We start from the raw sequence: 19,151 nt of genomic DNA on the forward strand, positions 1-19,151 counted from the left end.
GAGCGTTCCTGCCGCTCTCCCGAGCTATTTCCATTATGAGTCTGTGAACAAACACCATTTCTCAAACAATGGGGGCTCCCGTGCCAGCGCCCCCGCCGAGCCTTCGAACCAACCCGCGGCCCCGGGCCGGACCCGGCCAGACCGCAGCGCTCCGGGGCGGGCTCCGCCATCCCCGGAGACGGGCGGAGACACGGAGCACGGGGGGTACACGGGGGAACGTGGGGGACACGGGGGGACATAAAGGGACCCTCGGCAGGGCCGAGCCCACGCGTTGCCGTGGCAACCGGGCCCGGCGATGCCGCCTGCGCCTGCGCCGCCGTGCGGTGGCTCCCGGAAGTGCGTCACTCGCTGCCGCGCGCCGGAAGTGCCGCGCGCGTGTCCCCGGCCCGTCCCGAGCGCTCCGGGCCTGGCCCGCCACCGGCACCAGCACCAGCACTAGCACCAGCACTTCCACCGGCACAGCCACCGGCACAGGCATCCTACCGGCACCATGGTGAAGCCACGCTACAAAGGCCGCTGCTCCATCAACCCCTCCCGCGCCAGCACCAACCCCGGTACGAGCGGGACCGTGGGCCGGGCCGGGCCGGGCCGGAGCGGAGCGGAGCGGAGCTGATATTCTCTTGTCTCCGCAGATCGCGTCGGGGGCGAGGGAGGGAACAACATGCGGGACCGAGCTACCATCCGGCGCCTCAACATGTACCGGCAGAAAGAGCGGAGGTGAGCTCGGCCCGGCCCGCGGGGCGGCTGGGTCGTGGCCTGGCCGCGTTCCCGGTGCCGCCAGCGACAGGCGATAAAATGCCTCGTTACTAGCCCGGTGTCGCTCCGTCGTGTGCTCCGTAAGCCCGTGAGCTGGGGAGCCTGATCCCGAACCTGTTCCCAAACCTGTTCCCGAGCTCTCAGCAGTCCGGCGGTGTACCAGGGACACAGCTGGGAAACACTTGGTGCATCTGCGGGGAGTATCGTGAGACCCAAACCACACAGAATTCCCGAATTTCCCACAGCAGCATAGATCAAAAGCTCCCCCCAAAATAACTGAAGGGCGTCAGCTCCCCTCAGCATCTTCACAGAGGGTCCCCCTGTTCCCCTCTTTGCCACACTCGGGGATCACTGGCAGGGGAGCAGCACCCACCGTGTTTGTGCCACGGCAGCTCTGAAAATCCTGTTTAACATCCGTGTGTTTGGTTTCTTTTGCCAAATTTCCCACTGTTTGGAGAGCAGACTGGGAGAGCGGGTTTTGAAATATTGCTGAATTCAAACTGGGTCTCATCTTGCAAATTCTGTGTGGATGAGCCCTGCAGAGCTGGTGGGCAGAACTGGTTAAAAGGCTTCATGAGAGAACATGGTGGGATTTGCTAGAAAATGCTCCTCGATGCCTTTTGCAGCCCCGTGAGCCCTTCCTGGGCTGACACGAGCAGCTGCAGGGAGGGTCTGGCCAGACTGGAGTGAGACCAAGGGCGGTGAGTGCCATCATTGCAACTCAGGTTGGACTAACCCTCATGGAATGTGTGGCAGCACTGGCTGTAGGTGAAGGGTCTCTGCGTTTTGTGTCTCTGGCCTGGTACACACAAGGGATGGAGAGGTCACTGCTGCCTTTTGTGCACTGACATATCTTCATTTGTCCCTTAGGAACAAACGTGGCAAAGTGATCAAACCTCTGCAGTATCAGTCAACTGTGGCACCAGGCACCGTTGCAAGAGTGGAACCAAATATCAAATGGTTTGGTGAGTTTTTCCCAACTTCCAGACTTGGCAAGCTTCAAAACTATTGAGCTTTGTGTGTTGAAAGGTGTTTGTTTCAGAATGGTAGTCTGAGAGCTGTGTGGGAAGGTGCTGAAAGGGAAGGTGAGGGACCCCTGCTGTTGTTGATGCCTTGTTGGGACTACCTAAAAACAGAGGCCAGACAAAATTAAAGTAATAAAAACCAGTTTGATTTATTGAGGGACATTTCAGGCAGACAAAGCCCCTCCAGGGGCTGCACCCAAAATGGACCACGGGTCATGGGTTTCACACTTTCATAAGTTTGGTCCATTTGCATATTGGGGTGAATCTCCCAGTTCCAGCTCCAGGTAATGAAGTAATTTCCCCCACGTTTGCTGCCCCCAACTCCCTTTTGTTTCCATCTCTGGGGGCCTGAGGCAGTGAAGTGTCCTTGATTGCCAGGGCTGGAGAGGAATTGCTGTGTCTGACCCAAATGGGAAAGCAGCAGCTCACACTGTGTGTGGAGTTTGGAGTTACACACTAAAGAATGGCAGGGTTACAAATAGATGAAAAATATAAAAACTAAAATCTTAAGGCATCATTGTTGCCCCTTGCCTGTACCTGTGCTTTGGGTCTGTACTTTCCACACAGTCCCCTAAGGGTGGTTATTTTGGCTCCTGTGGCTGTTCCTCATGCTTTGCCCATGTGTATGGCTGTTAAGTATCCTAGAGATACTTGTAAAATTTCCGGTAAATGATGGGAAAGAAAGGGATTGGCTGCCTATTTGGGCTTGGTGTCAAGTAAAACCCTTTGGGTTTGTATTTTTGTTCCTAAATGGAAAAGTCATGTTTTATTAGTGTCCTCAGCTGGAGCAGTTTAGATCAGGAATGGCCAGGTGCGATGTTTGTTTTTTACACTCAGGAAATACTCGTGTGATCAAGCAATCATCCCTACAGAAATTCCAGGAGGAGATGGAGACTGTGATGAAGGATCCTTACAGGGTGATCATGAAGCAGAAGAAGCTGCCCATGTCCCTGTTCTATGACCGGATCAAACCACATGTGGGTATCACTTGCTGTGCAGGTGTGTGCACACGGTGATTTACCTGTCAACAGTTGTGCTGCTTCTGCTCAGCCTGGGGAAACACTGGGTTCTGGAAGCCTTGGGAGGGGCAGCTGTAGTGGATTCCTTGGGGAAAGATGGTTCTGATTTTCTGTCACTGTGGGCATCAAGTGTGAGGGCAAAGAAAGATACATTATTTAATAAAAATTCTCATTTCTCAATAGGAAATTACCCCAAAAATTCTTTCCTGTGAGGGTTGGGAGGCCCTGACACAAAATGCCGAGAGAAGCTGTGGCTGCCCCATCCCTGGCAGTGTCCAAGGTCAGGTTGGACAGGGCTTAGAGCATCCTGGGATAGTGGAAGGTGTCCCTGCTAATGATAGGGGGTGGCACTGGATGGGCTTTAAGGACCCTTCCAGCCCAAAGCCTTCTGTGATTCTGTGATAGGTTATGATACTATCATACTGTGATCTGATTTTTGATACACTGATCTGATCAGTGTGCCAGCTGATGTTCTAATGCCTCTGACAGCTCCTGGACCTTTCTTTGAGGCTGCTTCACCCTGCAGACACTCACGTGATGAATTTGAACTCAAATACGTGCGATTTATCCTGTATCAGAAATTCTTCATTGCGCCTTCATTTCTAATACATCAAGTTTTAGTTATTGCCATTTTTTTTCACAGTGTCTAAACCATTATTTTGGACTATTAGTAGCTATTTTGTCATATGGGAACTTTCTAAGTTCATGTCGTAAGAACGTTATTTAAATTAGGGAAAAATTGTGTTAAAACATGCATTACAAAAACAAATAGCTGCTTTCAGCGATGGATTGTTTGCTGTTCCAAGACAAGCTGGCTTTCATTGCAAGCTTGAAAATCCACAGTTTTGATTGTAATTATCCCTGACAAAAATCTGAGACTTTGGCGAGATTTGTGCTCTTGTTAGAAAAACAAGAAATGATCAAAGATAGCAGCTGAATTTTCATCACAGTGCTTGTAATTGCATTTGACACCATTTATGGTGGAAGAACTGAAGCGTGGTTCATTGGCGAGTGCAGAATGTTTCGTTGCTTATTAAATATCCACTCTTGTGTTTCTCAAGGCTTGAGCTGGAAAACTCAAACATTGTTAGGGAAGTGCCTGTCACTTGTTAAAGGCTGCCAGGGCTGTGTTGAACTTGGGGCTCCTTCCCTGTGTGTCACGAGAGATGGGGAAAAAACGGTGCTTGGGGTTGTTATTTTTTACCAACCTGTTTTTCTTCAGACCTCCAGAGTTCACATTCTTGACACAGAAACATTTGAAACAACGTTTGGCCCCAAATCACAAAGGAAAAGACCAACTCTGTCTGCAAGTGATGTGCAATCTCTGGTGGAGAATGCTGAGGCCTCAACAGAGTCTTATGACCAGGGCAAGGACCGAGACCTGGTGATAGAGGACACTGGTGTAAGGTAACTGGAAAGGAAAAATGATTCATTGTTTACATGTATGAAAAGCCAGCCTTGTTTTTAAAGAAGTATCTAGTACCTCCATCAGTGCTGTTACTGTGTGAGGAGGAGGGGAAAGGAGATTAGCTGAATTTGGGATTTTGGCTAAATACCAACTGTTACTTGGGCTTTGTCCCCTCTTTTGTCTGTAAATGGCTTAAGAGAAAAGAAGTAGATCCTGGCCCTGTATCTGTGGTTGCAGATCTTTCTGGTGATGTTTTTCAGGGATGAAGCACAAGAGGAAATCTTTAAGAAAGGACAGTCCAAAAGAATCTGGGGTGAGCTCTACAAGGTAAATGGCAGTTGGAATTTGCAGCAGTCACATCTGTCAGCCTTTACACAGCTAGGGGCTTCAGCACAGCATTGAAATCCTGTACAGCAACAATGAGAAAAACTCAAAAAAAGTACATTTTGATTTCCAAGTCTCTGCATGACTGAGCTTGATTCTTGAGCTCTTGTCCTACAGGAATAAACATTCTTAAAATACATGATCTAGAAGAGGACTGGCAGAGTGAGGGTGTAAGTTTCTCTTGGATTCCTGTGTCTTCACCACAAGTAAAATAATCATGTTTCCTTAAGTTTCTTTAGACTAAACTCATCTGGCATGTTGATGGGATCTTCTTGGGAGAGCTCTGACCCTCAGTTCTCCATGACCCACTATGGCTGCCAGAGAAATGGAGACTGAGTGAATTGGGGGTGGCATGAGCAGTTTGTGTGCTCTCAGTGACTCTTAGGTATAAAATTGCTTGACTTTCTGCTCTGAATTTCTGAATGCAGCTTAAAACCCTTTCATTTGGATCTAAAAGCACTGGGAATGGTTGAGCAAAACAGATTTCAGTAAGAGGCTGCCAAAACTGCAGGAAAAAGCTGTGAAACAAATTCACTTGGCTTGAAGCAAGACGTAGAATGACAGCTCCCTGCTGTAGTTGCTTCGTGGACTAACAGCAGGTTCCTGCTTGGTTGTGTGTTTCATATTGGTCCAGAAAACATCTTTTATACCCTGATCCATTAAGAAATGGCAGAAGGGAGTTGTTGCTGAATGGATGACAAACACTGGGGGTTTGTGTGCTGCAGCACTACAGTTTTCCCATTTGGATGTAATGTTTTCTTTCCCTGGTGCATAAGAACAGGTAAAAGTCATTCAGCTGTCCAGGCTGAATTTGGAGGGGATTAAGAAGAGGAAGGAGTAGAGCATCAATGGATGTTAGTCTGAACTTCACCAGTCTGTGGGGAAGTAGCAGTTTGTGAGGGATACAAGGTTTTTAAATTAATGATGTAGTTTCAAATATGACTAGTTTCATTTGGGAGATATATTTTGCTTTCTGCAAAATCCTTTACTTCTGTGTGATTTTTTTATTTTTCAGGTGATTGACTCATCAGATGTTGTTGTTCAAGTTCTTGATGCCCGGGATCCCATAGGCACTCGCTCCCCTCATGTGGAATCCTACCTTAAAAAGGAGAAGCACTGGAAACATCTCATTTTTGTCCTGAACAAATGTGATCTCATTCCTACCTGGGCCACTGTAAGCACAGTCCTGCCTGTTATTCTGTGGACCTTCTTTGTTCCTGTTGCGGCTGTGCTGCAGCTCAGTGCCAGTCCCCATGCTGGTCTGGAAGGCCGTACTGCAACTGGGGCGCTGGGAGTTCTCTGCTTGCCTGCAGTAAAAGTAACAATTGCCATGTAAATCTGTCCAAGTTTGGCCAAGTTGAGCAACACACGCCAGCCACAAATTCCCTACTTCCTCTGTCTGGATTTAACAGTTCAGCTGTTGTCTCCAGAGTGTGCTAAATGTTAGTCTGCCTAGGATCCATATCCACCCCAGATGGTTTGCTTTATGTCATTAAACTAATGAGTTTTAGCTAGCAGTGAAGGCGTTTTTGGGAAATTGTTTGTCTTTTATACAAACAATACTCAGGGCTTTTAGCTGTTGGGTTGGGGAAGTGCTTCAAAGGTTCTTCCCTAGCAATGTTCATGGCCAGTTGCATTTGTGAGCCCAGTGCAGATGCTGTATCCTCCTCTCTGAACACAGAGTGTCACTCTCCAGCCCTGGGTCTCTAACTTAGACCCTTTTGCCTCTCCAGAAGCGCTGGGTTGCTGTCCTTTCCCAGGAGTATCCAACACTCGCTTTCCATGCCAGCCTCACCAACCCATTTGGCAAAGGTGCTTTCATACAGCTCCTCAGGCAGTTTGGAAAGGTACAAAACAATTTTGGGGATCTGTGGTTGGTTTGGGGGGTTACTGTGTGTGGTCTTTTGCTTTGTTAGCATTTGGCGTTCAGGACTGCAGTGGTAATTCTGTCCCTCACTCCAAGATGTGAAAGCACATGTTATTTCTCACCAGTTACACTCTGACAAGAAGCAGATCAGTGTGGGATTCATTGGTTACCCCAACGTTGGCAAGAGCTCAGTGATCAATACCCTACGGTCCAAGAAGGTCTGCAGTGTGGCCCCCATTGCAGGGGAAACAAAGGTAGGAACATCTCTGTGTTAAAGATACAAATGTGATTGCAGGCAGAATTCACGTGAAATCAGCCTAATGACCTTGTCAAGTTCTGCACTGACCTGCACAGGTTGTGTGACCCTGAGGAGGGGCCAAGGGACAGTCGCTGCTCTGAGGCACTGCTCTGGCAGCATTCCCAAATTCCCACTCTGCCGTACTGCAGGGCTGTGGTGGGAATGCTCAGCTGCCCTTCCTCCCTATCCATGCTCTCCTGGTCCAAATGCTGGGTTAGGCTCTGTTTCTCTGACTTCTAGTCTTCAAAAATGAAACAGGGACTGTGTGGAAGGTGCTGATGGGGAACTGCTGATCTCTTCCAGGTGTGGCAATACATCACCTTGATGCGGCGGATTTTTCTTATCGACTGCCCTGGGGTGGTTTATCCATCAGGAGACTCAGAGACAGACATTGTGCTGAAGGGAGTGGTATGTGTCTGCACTGGATGCTGGAAAGCTTTGCTTGTTGTCACTGTGATGGTCTCAGAGGGTTTGATCCTCTGCTGTGCTTTTTCAGGTTCAAGTTGAAAAGATTAAGAGCCCTGAAGACCATATCGGTGCTGTGCTGGAAAGAGCCAAAGCAGAGTACATCAGAAAGACATACAAAATTGACTCCTGGACAGATACAGAAGACTTCCTTGAGAAACTTGCTGCTAGGACTGGAAAACTGCTAAAGGTGCAACAGCTTCCTGTATTTGCAGGGTGGAAGAGCGTGTGGCCTGTTCTGAGCATGGGAAGTAGCTCACAGGGCACAGGAGGGCTGTATGCCCTGAAAATATGGACATAAACTGTTCCTGTTTTTTCTCAGGGTGGTGAGCCTGACTTGCAGACTGTGAGCAAGATGGTTCTCAATGACTGGCAGAGGGGCAGAATCCCTTTCTTTGTGAAGCCACCGAATGCAGAACCAGGTCAGCCAGGGCCCCAGGTAAGAATGTGAGGCTTGTGCCTCCTCTTCCCACATACTTGATTTTCCTAATGGTATTCACTGTTGCTTTTCCCAGAGCACTGTGAGGCTTGGCCAGTGCATGTCCTGGGCTCTGCCCAAGCATGGTCCTTCAGGTGACACCTGAATTTGGTGAGGGCCAGGTAGCAGCTCTCTTTACAGAGACATCTGAGTCATTGACTGCCAGAAATGTCAGTAATCATGTTGTCATCTTAAGCTTTTTCCAAAGAGAGAAAATGGAAATTTTTCCTTGGTGATGGTGGGACAGACTTTGGGGATAAAATATCCTGCTCTTTCTTGCAGCCTCCTGTGTTGGAAGTGTCTGTGACATCCAGCCAAGATAATACTGAGGAGAAAGTCTCTGAGTTGGTGGCATCAGGTGTGGAGCCAGCAGAAGAGGAGGGGAACAACACAAACACCGAAATCAGGCAGCTCATGTCCCATGTTCGGCAGAACTTCGGCAGGATTAACGTGGCACCTCAGTTCTCAGAAGAAGACCTGGTTCCTGTGGATGTGGCAGGTTTTGATGACACAGACAATGATTCCTCTGGAGAGGAGGAGCAGGAGGAGGAGGAGGAGAAAGTGAATGACCAGCATCAAGATCCAGGAGAGGAGGAGTTGCAGGCTGCACCAGGTGCCCAGGAGAGCTCTAAAGCAGTTCTTAAAGCTTTGGAGGACAAGATTGCAAAATATAAAAAATTTTTGGATAAAGCCAAGGCCAAGAGATTCTCAGCAATAAGGTACCTGAATCTCTCCAATACACTGCAGGGGGCAAAAGGGTTGTTGAGGCTCTGCTGTAGTTTGACTCCATTTCTGACTTGCTTAACAAGTCCCCCCGTGCTGCCACACACAAGTTGCCACAGCTTATCTGGCTTAGCTAAGGGATGTAAATTGGGTGAAGTAGCAGTTTGTTTTTGAAAGATTATTCCAAGAACTGCTATTTACCAGTAAATTAAAAATGTTCTCACTTTTGGAAAGCTGCCTCTTAAATTATGGATTAGTTACCATTATCTTGGTTTTCTGGGTAGCAATACTGCATCCTTGGATCTCTCCTTGATGTTGAGTGATACCAAGGCTGGATATGCCTCGGTCTTCGTGCATGTGCAGTGAATCCTAGCCCATACAGCAGGCCCAGTTTTAGCAAAGCTCACCCACCAGCCTTGTGAGGATTAAAATTTCAAGGTTTAAGTGCTACATTTTCACTCTCATATAGCACACAAACACAGTAACTCCAGCAACAAGGGTATTGCAATATTCTGGTGCAAAGACTGGCTTTGATGCTGACAGGGGACTGGGATCTGCTGGAGTCTGATGGCTTCTCAGAGGTGGTCACTCTTTGTGTAACAACAATCTTTTATTGCTGGTTTTATCTTCCATAGAATCCCCAAGGGACTGAGTGACAAAGTGTTTGCAAAATCTGTGCAGAAGGCTGAAGAACCCAAAGAAAAAGAAGACAGAGGTAAAACAAGATTAGTAGATGTTCTTAATCTACATTTGGAAATCCTATGAGCCAGAGGGAAAAATGGTATTAAGGGGAGAAGCATCCACTGGATCCTGCATGCAAGTTCTTTTCCCCTAAAACTGCTTAAATCTCCCTTTAGCTGACCCAAGGGCTGCTGGTAACCTGGTGTAGCCTTCCTATAAAACAGCTGTCTGTGTGATAGGAGATGTCCCTCTTAGTGAGGGAAGATACAGTGAAGGCAAATGTTGAGTTCCAACAGCCTGGGCTCCGGGCCAGAGCAGCTCCCCTTCCCTGGGGTGTTGTAGGAAGGAGTGGACAGGGTTTGGGATGTTATAAAAGCAGAGATACTTCAGGCTGTAGGTTTCTATGTGGCTTCAGTTGTTGTAGTCAGTTTGAGTAAAGGCACAATCAGGTGGGAGAGCCCTGTCCTGACAGGACTGTGGAATTCTCCTGGACTTGAATGGGGCTGGAGCAACCTGCTTCTCAAGAGCAGTTTGCACAGTAATAGCTGTGATTCTCTTGTGAGGAACATTCATGTTTTGGTAAAAGCTCTTAAATACAAAGGGAATGTGTTGCTCAAGGAGTTGAGATGGTGACCTCAGCCTGAAGTTCTTCAAACATAGGAGTGTTCTAGAAGATAACAAGTGCATGATGTCTGCTGTTTGCAGGCAGCACAAAGAAAAGAAAGAGGAGAGAAGAAGAGAAAGGTGATGATGATGATGATGACCAGTTGGGTAAACAGCCTTGTAAGAAACTCACATCCAAAGAAGTAAGTGTGCTTTCCTGTATACAATTAAGAAGGGAAATAAGCTGGCTTTTTTACCCTTGGTGATACCACTAAAGAGCCTTTTGTCACAAAAGAGCTTTGAGACTTTGAGCATGAACAAAAGGGGAATGAAAACTGAATTCTTTCGTGAATGTTCTTTGACAACTTCTGTCACCCTCTCTTACCTGACTATGCACACCAGATTGAATCTTGTTTCTTGCTGGCTACTTCTGTAAAGACTGAAGTGAAGATTAACTCTCCTAAGAGCAGGGATGTGGGTTCCATATAGAGTCACATCAGTAACATTTTGTTTGAAATTATTTATTTTACTTAACTTGTGTGGAATGCAGAGTGAACACCATTGGAGAGTTGCAGACACCGAGGCTCTGGATGCTGGGGGTTTGCTAATGTGTTTTGTGTTTGCAGAGGAGACGAGCCGAGAGGCAGCAGCGCTCCAAGAAAGTTGGAGTCCGGTATTATGAAACTCACAACGTGAAAAATAAGAATAAGAACAAGAAAAAAACTGGCTTGGAGGGACAAAGATCAAAGCACAAAAAATACAAACATAAGCAATAGCTGCTTATTCTATTAAATTTTACATAAAACAGCTCTAGTATGTGGCAGCTTTTTTTACTATAAAACTTGCGGTTCCTGTTCAAAGCCCAGTGTGACCGGTCTGTCCTGGCCCCAGGAGCAGCATCTCTCTCTTTGTTTCTGCATCATCTGAAAGTTTTTTGTGCAGTTGGAGCTGATGGTATTTCCACATCGCCGTCCCAGGCCAGCAAACACTGCAGTAGCCAAACAGCTATTCCAGTGTTGCTCAGTGATGGGGTTTGGGTGGGTTTTTTTTCTGGAAACTGGCTTTATGGGGTTTTTCACATGACTACAGGGAATTCTCTTTGCTGTGTTCACTTGCTGTGTAACCAGCTGCTCACAGAGGTACCTCAAGCAGGGACTTCATTTGCTTCCATTAAGAAGTGAATCCATGACTGCCATTGTGCCACTTCAATTTCACTAGGAACAATCACACTCAGAGCTTTGGTGTCACCTGTACTCAGTTACTGCTGATGGTTCTGACAAGGGATTTCCATGTACAGGTGTCACCAGCCTGCAGGTACTCAAGGAAATGCCCCCACAACACCTGTCCGAGAGTGAGCTGCCATTTCTTTCTTAGTGCACGTGACTTACTTTTCTTGTAGGCACTTTTCTATTGGTTCTGAATCTTCTACAACATTTTCAAATTAATAATGTCAGGGAGATGTTTGCATTTGAAAATGTTTATTAGTTATTGCTTTGAAGGTCATTAGCACGTTACCAACAGGCAAGTCCCAGACACGTTCACTGTTCAAAGAGCTGACTGCTGAGATGGCTCTGAAGGAGGGAGCGGTAATTAATGAAGCTCTTGAATTTCAACTTGTCAAGAGAGAAAGAAAGAACACAGTTACACTGCCTGCTGTTACTGGTAAGTGAAAACTCAAGATCGTTTTAGGAAGACAAATCTTTGTCACTAATTGCAAGCTTCTTGCTCTGACAGCTCTTCTGAGCCTGCCTTGAGGACAACAAAACAATTAATTCTTTGCTGCAATGATGCATTCAAGTTGGGCCTGAAAAACAAATGAGACAGTGAGACAAATTAGATTCCCTAACCTAAAAAACAAACCTTCAGTGCTGTGAAGGGCTAAATTTTCTGTAGGATGTTCACAGCAAGGAGCTGAGGGACACTGCGCCTGCTGCCAGGAGAGCCAGGCCAGGTTTGTTCCCCAGCAATTCCATTCCTACATGTTTTATAAATTAGTTTGTCATTTCTGGCATGCACACTTGTTGCATTCTGAGGAGAACAGAGCTGGCCTTGGCTCTGTATGATGAGAGACTCAGTTTAGAATGTGAAGCATCGAGGGGGAAATTAAATAAAAGTTGTTGAAACAGTGGTCTGGATTCTCTGATTTCAGGCTGGACTGTGTGAACTAAATTAAGTATTTGGCTCTCCAGCATTTGGAACACAAACTGACTCTGGGACAAGAGTAGCTGGGAACAGCAAGTTTTGTGATTACTGGGACAATATGATGCCAGTTAGTGGATGGATGGGAGCAGCCACCACAATAACCCACAGCAGTGGCACACAAGCACGAGTACTTCAAGGAAGAAACAGATTCAGGGGCAACACACATCTGACTTAAGATTTTGTGCCCTAAAACATTCCAGCACAGCCTCAAATGTGAGTTAAAAAGTAGGATCTGCAGGAAAAGCAGCTTGCTCTAAGGGAAATGTTTTTAGCTGTAGCCAGAAACATTTGATGCTGTTCAGGGTGACATTCTTTCCTCACTCAAAATATGTGGGGTTTTTTTCCTTTTAAAAACAAAGTATGGAGCAGATCTTCTGTTCTCCCCAAAGCCACATGCACAAATAATTATCCAGTCCCTGCACAGTTGTTCTTGGGTAATATTTAATGTTGAATCGTGTGTTGTGTTACTAGGGCTTTAATGGTTTTAATGAGAATTTTACCACTAGTATTTTGAATTCTGGATTTTTACTGACCTTCAGCTGCTGGTTTGTCCGTTTGAGGAACAGAACCTCTTCACTGTGTTTCTTCTCTTCTATTTCTCGCCGCTCAGTTTCTTGCTTTTCAATAGCTTCACATTTCGCTTTCTCTTCACTCACTTGTTTTTCCAGCTCCTTCTTTTCCTCTTCCAGCTCTGCAATCTTGGAAAAAAGTATGGATGTCTCAAGTTTTGTTAGCGAATAGTCAGTTTTCAGTTAAAATGGGATTGATGCCTTGTGAGGCTACCTAGAATGGAGTCTAGATAGAGTTAAAGGAATAAAACAGGGATTTGTTAAAAAGCCTTCAAAAGATACACCGTGGGCAGTACAAGAGCCTGGCTGAGGCTACACCCAAGATGCACCACAGATCACAAATTTGCACACTTAAAAGTTTTGGTCCATTTACATATTTGGGTTAATTATCCAATTACAGATTCAGGTTATTAAGTCCCATCCTCCCAGTTTGCTCTTCTCAATTCACTGTTTATATTTTTTGGGCCTGAAGCTGCAACGGTGTCCTTGGTTCTCAGGCTGGAAAAGGATTTTGTCTAACTAAACGGTGAACTTGCTAACACTCTGTATGAAGTTCAGAGTTACATCCTAATGCAGTACAGAATCTGAAAAATATGAGAGCTAAAATTTAAGGCATCAGGACAAACTGGTGTGTGGCACAGTCTTTAAACGTGTAGAACAAGCTTCAGAAGTGCAGCTAAGCCCGAGGACAGCAAGCTGAGCATTTTGATGGTCTTTGCTGCCATCCCGTGGAAATGGAAATAATGAGTTTAAGGCTATAAAATTTGCTGTTTTCACGTGCAGAAAGCTCCGTCACAGGGCGAACGACCCCACTCACCCTTTCCTCCAAGTGGGCCTTGCCCTGCTCAGCCTGCAGCGCCTTGCGCACGCCGAAGGCCACGCTGCTCTCGTACAGCGCCTGGTAGGCAGACAGGGTCAGCTGCAGCTCGTCGCGCACCCGCAGCAGCAGCAGCCCCCGCTCCGCGCAGCTCACCGTGGTCTGCCGGATCAGCTCGTCTGTGGAGGAGCAACAGAGGCTGCAACAGCTGATCCTCTTGCCCATTCCCTGCACCGCAGCACCGGGGACGCGCAATAATCGTCCCTTTTATGTGGGGTAAAATAGGGTAAATGTGGCTGGTGGGGTCCTGAGGTGTCAATGGAGTCGTGGAAGAGTAAAGATGGTTTTCAGAGAATAAAGGGGGTCTTGGACGGGTAGATGGGGCTCTGAGGGGAAAATGAAATCCTGGAAAGGTATTCCCTTATCCTGAGGGAATAAAGAGGGTCCTGGAAAGGTAAATGCAGGCTCCTGGGGTAAATGGGCCTATATTTAGGACATGACATGTACTAGAGATGGTAATAATAATTGATTTGTCTGCAGAGAAGGAACAGAGGCTACAGTGCCTTTATCTGGGAGTGCTGGACACTGCTCGTCTCACCCACTCCTTGCACCACAAAACCAGGGACACATAATAATTGTCCTTATTACATGACAGTGTAAAATAGGGTCCTGGAAGGATAAATCTGTCCCTGAAGGGTCAGTGGGGTCCTAAGATGTAAATGGGGTCCTGGAAGAATAAAGAGGGTCGTCCGAGAATAAATGGGGTCCTGGAAGGATAAATGGGGCCCTGAGGGGAAGAAAATGAAGTCCTGGAAGTGATGCCTTAAGCTTTAGCTTTGATATAGAAGGGTAAAGAGGGTTCTGGGGGAAGAAAGAGGGTCCTGGAAAGGTAAATGGGGGGCTTTTGGTGTAAATGGGCCCACATTTAGGACATGACATGTACTAGAGACAATGATAATTGATTTTTGTTATACTGCAGCAGTAGCATTAAGCGCAGCAGGTAAAAGCAGAGTGGTGGTGCAGCCCTTCAGGTAATGCCAGTGATGTCAATCCTCTAAAGCCCTAACAGCAAACACTTAAAAATGTGTGATGACTTGCTGCAGTTACGGGGGAACCTGCAGAGGCTCCAGCTCTCCAAGCCGTGGCCACCCCTCGCCTTTGGGAGACCAGCGCTCCATTATCAGAGTGTGTGAGATACACACGGCTTTGAGTTACTTTAAATAAACTTGGTTTAAGCGCAACTCAGAGGATAACCAAGGGGATTTAAAGCTGTGTTTCACGTGCAGGCCTGTCCTGCCAGCCTGTCGTGTGAGCGGTGCTGGGCACGGCGGGCACTGACCGAAGCACTGCGTGTAGAGCTCTCGGCGCACGGGGCACAGCCCGGTCTCCCGGGCCTGCCGCTGCTGCAGCTGCCGGTCCAGCTGTTCCTGCAGCTGCACGACGTCCCGGCGGGTGCTGGGCGCGGTGGACACCTCCTGTACCCAGAGCTTCTGCGCCTCCTCCCACTCCCTGCCAGAGAAGCACCGGCCGTTACCGGAGTCACCGGGCGCCCGCCGGGCGCTGCCGGCCCCGGCCCGGCCCCGCTCACCGCGGCGGCAGGATGGCGTTCAGGAGCTCCTGCGGCTGCTGCGAGGAGGGGATGCTGCCGGGGGTTAGCGGGAGCGTCCCCTTCAGCGGCTGACTCTGCGGGAACAGGAGAGGAGGACAGGCGCCGTAAGAGCGGGCAGGGGACCGCGGTAGCCTCGGCCCCCGGCGCGCGTATCCCCCTGCGTGCCCCCCGTCCCGCTCACCCCCGCCGAGGCCCTGTCTCCTCGCCGGGACACCAGCACGGGGGTGCAGTACCGCAGCAGCGACTCCGGCGGCGCCGCCATGGCGGCCGCGGCCCCGTCACCATGGCGACGGCACCGCCGCCGCCGCGCGCGGCCCCGCGCAGGCGCAGCAACGCCGGGGCGGAGGCGGCGGCGGGCGGAAGCGCTGGCGGGCCGGAAGTGGCGGCACTTCCCGTCGGGACGGGCGCCATGGAGGCGGCGGCGGAGGGGTGGCGGCGAGAGCGGCGGCGGGGGCGGGAGGCGGCGGTGAAGGCCGAGAGGCGAACCCCCCGGCGCAGCCCGTCGCCGCCGGGGGAGGAGCGGCGGGGCCCGGCAGGCCCGCGCGCGGGCAGCCGCGGTAGCAGGTAGGGAGGCCCGGGCGCTCGGCCCCGCGCTCGGCCTGGCCCCGCCGCTCGACCCCTCCCGTTGTTCCGCAGGTCGCCCCGGCGGAGGAGCCGGTCCGGGCGGAGGAGCCGCTCGCCGCGAAGCAGGAGGAGCCGCAGCCACAGCCCGCACCACGGCGCCGTGAGGGTAAAGCAGGTGAGTTGTGCTCTCGATACAGCGGCGCCCTGCGGTTCCCGGAGACTCGGCCGGGCCGGATACACAAGGCGCCTCTTCACTTGTCGCTTCAGACTGGGCCCTGCATCGTGCCCCATGGGCAGAGGGAGGATCTGGGCGAGCCAGGAGTTCCTGCTGCCCAGCTCAGGCTGTGCCACAGCACAGGCGTCCCTGGGAGCTGCATCCTTTTCTCAGAGCAGGTTACCCTGCCTGTTCCTGGTGCTTTATTCGATGCAATTTGTGGGAACCCAAGCAGTTTGGCAAGGAAATCTGTTCCACATTATGTCAGAGCTGCACACACACATCCCAGTATGTGTTTTCCCAGTGTGTAGGACTGGGATTTTCTGAAAGGCCAAGGTAGATGTGCTGCTCTTTCATTCTGATTGTCCCTTCCAGGAGCGAGATGATCACTGTCGCAGGGGGAATGAGGAGCGGAAGCCGAGGCACCCATCAGAGCAGGAGCACCGGCGGGACAGGAGCGGTGACCAGGACAGGAGCAGTGACCGGGACAGACACAAGGACCACTCAGACAGAAAGAAGAACCCCAGCGACAGGCCGGGAGCTCGCGGCCACGAGCAGGACGTGCAGAACCTGCGGGAGCAGCAGGCAGAGAGGGAGTTCTACAACGAGAGGAGGCGAGAGCACCGGCAGGGCACCGAGGGTGGCGGTGACCAGAACGCAGAGCCCTGGCAGCCAGAGAGCAAACCCAAAGAAAAAGCCGCTGCAAACAAGGAGAAGCCAAGCTTCGAGCTGTCAGGGGCACTGCTGGAGGACACCAACACTTTCCGGGGCGTGGTGATCAAGTACAGCGAGCCCCCCGAGGCACGCATCCCCAAGACGCGCTGGCGCCTGTACCCCTTCAAGAACGACGAGTTCCTGCCCGTGATGTACATCCACAGGCAGAGTGCCTACCTGCTGGGCCGGCACCGCCGCATTGCTGACATCCCCATCGACCACCCCTCCTGCTCCAAGCAGCACGCCGTCTTCCAGTACCGGTGAGCAGCCTGAGGAACTTCGGGAGGAAAGGCAACGCACAAAGCAAATGCCTTGGAATGTGTGGCGAGTTCGCTGTGGGCACGTTAGAGATAGAATTTATTGTGACTGCTGCAGATCATCCCAGCAGTGGGCAAATGTAGCTGAAATTCCTGTGATTTAGCTGGGAGTAGAGAAATTGCATAGTGGGGTTAGACACAGCATGGGGTATGAGTCCAGGCAGGGATAACCCACCAGGTGTGATGGACAGTAAAAGCCTTTCAAGGAGAGGTTTGTTGGTTTACTGTCTCTCACTGATGGCAGCCGTGCTCTGATGCAGAGGGGGCTCCTGCTGCTGCTGCCAGCAGTGTTCTCTTGGAGAACATCTGTCCCAATGCAGGAGTTGCTATGTTACATCCCCAGAGGTTTAGGGAATGATGCAGCCTCTCAGAATCTGCTCTGTCTCAGAGGTTCTTGTTGATTTCATTGGGCTGTTCCAGTCTTGTGAGGGATGAGTGTTCACTTCACAAACCCACCTGCTCACGGAGCACAATTTGTGTCTCACCTGCTTTTGGAGCATGTTTGCTGTCTCTCTGGTAGTTCAGGCAGTGCTTTTGTTTTCCAGGCTGGTGGAGTACACCCGAGCTGACGGCACCGTGGGCCGCAGGGTGAGGCCCTACATTATCGACCTGGGCTCAGGGAACGGCACCTTCCTCAACAACCAGCGCATCGAGCCCCAGCGCTACTACGAACTGAAGGAGAAGGACGTGCTCAAGTTCGGCTTCAGCAGCAGGGAGTATGTCCTGCTCCATGAATCCTCAGATAAATCTGAGGCCAATGCAAAGGACGATGATGAGGATGAGGAGAAGGAGGAAGAGTCTGACAGTTAACAGATGAGGAAGAAGTTTGGGAGAGGCAGAGGAGAGAAACTCCTTCCAGTTGAACGGGACTGGGATGTGAACACGGAGCATTGCAGCACTGATGCCTCTTGTTGCCTTAAAGTCCTTTCTCTGTTGCTGGTCTGTTCCCATAGTTTGTTTTGGGGGCTTTGCTTGTTATTCATCTTTGATAGTTTTGCATATCAGGAAATACAGCTTTACTTCTATTTTATTTTTCTCCCAAGAAGCCGAAGAGCACCTGGACATGAAAGCTCTGGTGCTGGAAACCCTCCACAAGATGTTGCCAGACTCTTCTAGCAAACCATGTCAAACACAGACGGCATCTGGAAAATTATTTTTACAGCTTGTTTTGTTATAGCCCTTTGAAAATGCTACAGACTGAAAGGTTAGTTAGAGAGTACCTTATGCACATCCTGTTCCGTAGTTTGCCAAATTTCTCTGCCTCTTGGGAGTTCTGACAGGAGAATTTACCCAGATCACTGCTAAAATGGCAGAAACGTCAGAAAGACCCTCTTGTATTTGTATGTTTTTGGTATTTAATTTGCCTCACGGTGATTGAGGGATGGGCATTTCACTGGAATTCTGCCTGGAAATCACAAGGGAATGTGAAACAGAAGTTAAACAGCTCCTGGAATTTCAGGTGATGAGACTGTGACCCAAGTTTCCTGTTCCCACACATGATGCTGAAACTGTCCTGGATGTGGAGTGTCTGGGTTGAAAGCTGGAGCCCTTATTTCTGACCCCACACCAGGTTTGTGTCAGACAGAAACACCTTTGATAGGGTGACATGTTTTAACCAGTTTGCACTATTTAAGTTCTCTTTTTATAAAAACTTACCCAAGCCCCTTGTTTAACACAGTGAATAAGTCAGTGTTTAGGGAGAGAAGCACCAGTCCCGCTCCCTGGGAGTTGCAGAGTCTTTGGTGTCTCCTCCATGTTGCTTTATGTTCAATGTATGTGTCTCACATTTTACTGATTCACCTGGGTGTTTGTGGTCTCACCTGTTTGTCCCTGCTGTGTACGGACTATACACAAAGGTGCTTGTACACATTGATTGTGTAAATATGGGGCATTGCTGTGGGGTTTCAGATGGGTAGGATGGGGTTTGAGCAGGAGGAGCTCCTTTATATCTACTCCAAGGGTTTTTAAATAAACAGTTTGTAAATTTATCCCTGATTGCTTTCAGTTGTAATATTTTTCTATTTTTTTTTCCCTCCAAAGAAATGAAGTTTCAGTACTGCTTTCTGTAGTAAAGAAAGCAAATAAGTTAAAAACTGCACAGTTTGTATCCTGGAGAGGCTGTGAGCACAGGTTTGTATTGCTCCCCTTGGCCGGGCCTTTCTCACCTGAGTGTGGCCAGTGTGGCTCATTCTGTGTCCCCTGGGACGGTTCACACAGGAATGTGAAGTGACAGAATTGATGTACTGCAAAAGTGCAAACTGGCCCCCAGTGTCACTGCAGAGGATCGGAGTGACATGGTTTAATAGGATCATAGAAAGGTTTGGGTTGGAGGTGCCAGGAAAATAAGTCCTCAAACACCAGAGGTTCATGTCCAAAGAGGAGGCAGAGCAGTTCTGTAACTTTATTTGAATAAAGAGAGAGGCCATGGGGCATTTCCC

General features: G+C 49.3%; 3 protein-coding genes across 5 annotated transcripts; 2 read left to right on the top strand and 1 right to left on the bottom strand.

Moving 5' to 3' along the window:
• The first annotated feature begins 360 nt into the window (after positions 1–360).
• GNL2 (G protein nucleolar 2) lies at positions 361–10,514 on the top strand. The gene is made up of 16 exons (XM_014258583.2): positions 361–554; positions 633–717; positions 1,627–1,721; positions 2,619–2,758; positions 4,023–4,207; positions 4,469–4,535; positions 5,608–5,766; positions 6,326–6,439; positions 6,585–6,713; positions 7,061–7,165; positions 7,254–7,412; positions 7,545–7,661; positions 7,983–8,419; positions 9,059–9,138; positions 9,810–9,910; positions 10,334–10,514. The coding sequence occupies exons 1-16, from the start codon at positions 491–493 to the stop codon at positions 10,481–10,483; spliced, it is 2,187 nt and encodes a 728-aa protein (XP_014114058.1). The 5' UTR covers positions 361–490; the 3' UTR covers positions 10,484–10,514.
• Positions 10,515–11,353: 839 nt separating this feature from the next.
• On the bottom strand, positions 11,354–15,178 carry DNALI1 (dynein axonemal light intermediate chain 1). 2 transcript variants are annotated; one of them, XM_088067381.1, is made up of 7 exons: positions 15,086–15,178; positions 14,884–14,978; positions 14,635–14,804; positions 13,452–13,474; positions 13,296–13,376; positions 12,443–12,607; positions 11,354–11,511 (listed from the first exon to the last, which is right to left on the bottom strand). In XM_088067381.1, exons 1-7 carry the CDS (start codon positions 15,164–15,166, stop codon positions 11,476–11,478), a joined length of 651 nt encoding a protein of 216 aa, XP_087923507.1. In that variant the 5' UTR covers positions 15,167–15,178; the 3' UTR covers positions 11,354–11,475. The 2 variants fall into 2 exon arrangements, with proteins under 2 accessions (XP_087923507.1, XP_014114072.1); XM_014258597.2 differs by having other exon boundaries at positions 13,296–13,474.
• A 135-nt stretch (positions 15,179–15,313) lies between these two features.
• Positions 15,314–18,701, top strand: SNIP1 (Smad nuclear interacting protein 1). 2 transcript variants are annotated; one of them, XR_015774585.1, is made up of 5 exons: positions 15,314–15,468; positions 15,541–15,643; positions 16,058–16,656; positions 17,259–17,652; positions 17,757–18,701. XR_015774585.1 is itself a non-coding variant. In XM_005529920.3 (4 exons), the coding sequence occupies exons 1-4, from the start codon at positions 15,314–15,316 to the stop codon at positions 17,521–17,523; spliced, it is 1,122 nt and encodes a 373-aa protein (XP_005529977.2). In that variant the 3' UTR covers positions 17,524–18,701. The 2 variants fall into 2 exon arrangements, 1 of the variants encoding a protein (XP_005529977.2); XM_005529920.3 differs by having other exon boundaries at positions 17,259–18,701.
• Positions 18,702–19,151: the final 450 nt, after the last annotated feature.

Source organism: Pseudopodoces humilis, chromosome 27 (genome assembly GCF_049639895.1).
Source record: "Pseudopodoces humilis isolate 2021_Gansu_Grassland_sample_001 chromosome 27, ASM4963989v1, whole genome shotgun sequence".
Classification (NCBI taxonomy): domain Eukaryota; kingdom Metazoa; phylum Chordata; class Aves; order Passeriformes; family Paridae; genus Pseudopodoces; species Pseudopodoces humilis.

Bases quoted from the DNA above. Each gene is read 5' to 3' on its own strand.
- DNALI1 (XM_014258597.2), bottom strand. From the start codon at position 15,166: ATGGCGGCGCCGCCGGAGTCGCTGCTGCGGTACTGCACCCCCGTGCTG. The intron at 13,475-14,634 runs GTCAGTGCCCGC...GCTCCTCCACAG, and splicing joins GCTCTACACGCAGTGCTTCG to ACGAGCTGATCCGGCAGACC. The intron at 12,608-13,295 runs GTGAGTGGGGTC...CTTTTTTCCAAG, and splicing joins AGGCCCACTTGGAGGAAAGG to ATTGCAGAGCTGGAAGAGGA.
- SNIP1 (XM_005529920.3), top strand. From the start codon at position 15,314: ATGGAGGCGGCGGCGGAGGGGTGGCGGCGAGAGCGGCGGCGGGGGCGG. The intron at 15,644-16,057 runs GTGAGTTGTGCT...TGTCCCTTCCAG, and splicing joins GCGCCGTGAGGGTAAAGCAG to GAGCGAGATGATCACTGTCG. The intron at 16,657-17,258 runs GTGAGCAGCCTG...TTTGTTTTCCAG, and splicing joins CACGCCGTCTTCCAGTACCG to GCTGGTGGAGTACACCCGAG.
- GNL2 (XM_014258583.2), top strand. From the start codon at position 491: ATGGTGAAGCCACGCTACAAAGGCCGCTGCTCCATCAACCCCTCCCGC. The intron at 1,722-2,618 runs GTGAGTTTTTCC...TTTTACACTCAG, and splicing joins ACCAAATATCAAATGGTTTG to GAAATACTCGTGTGATCAAG. The intron at 7,166-7,253 runs GTATGTGTCTGC...GTGCTTTTTCAG, and splicing joins ACATTGTGCTGAAGGGAGTG to GTTCAAGTTGAAAAGATTAA.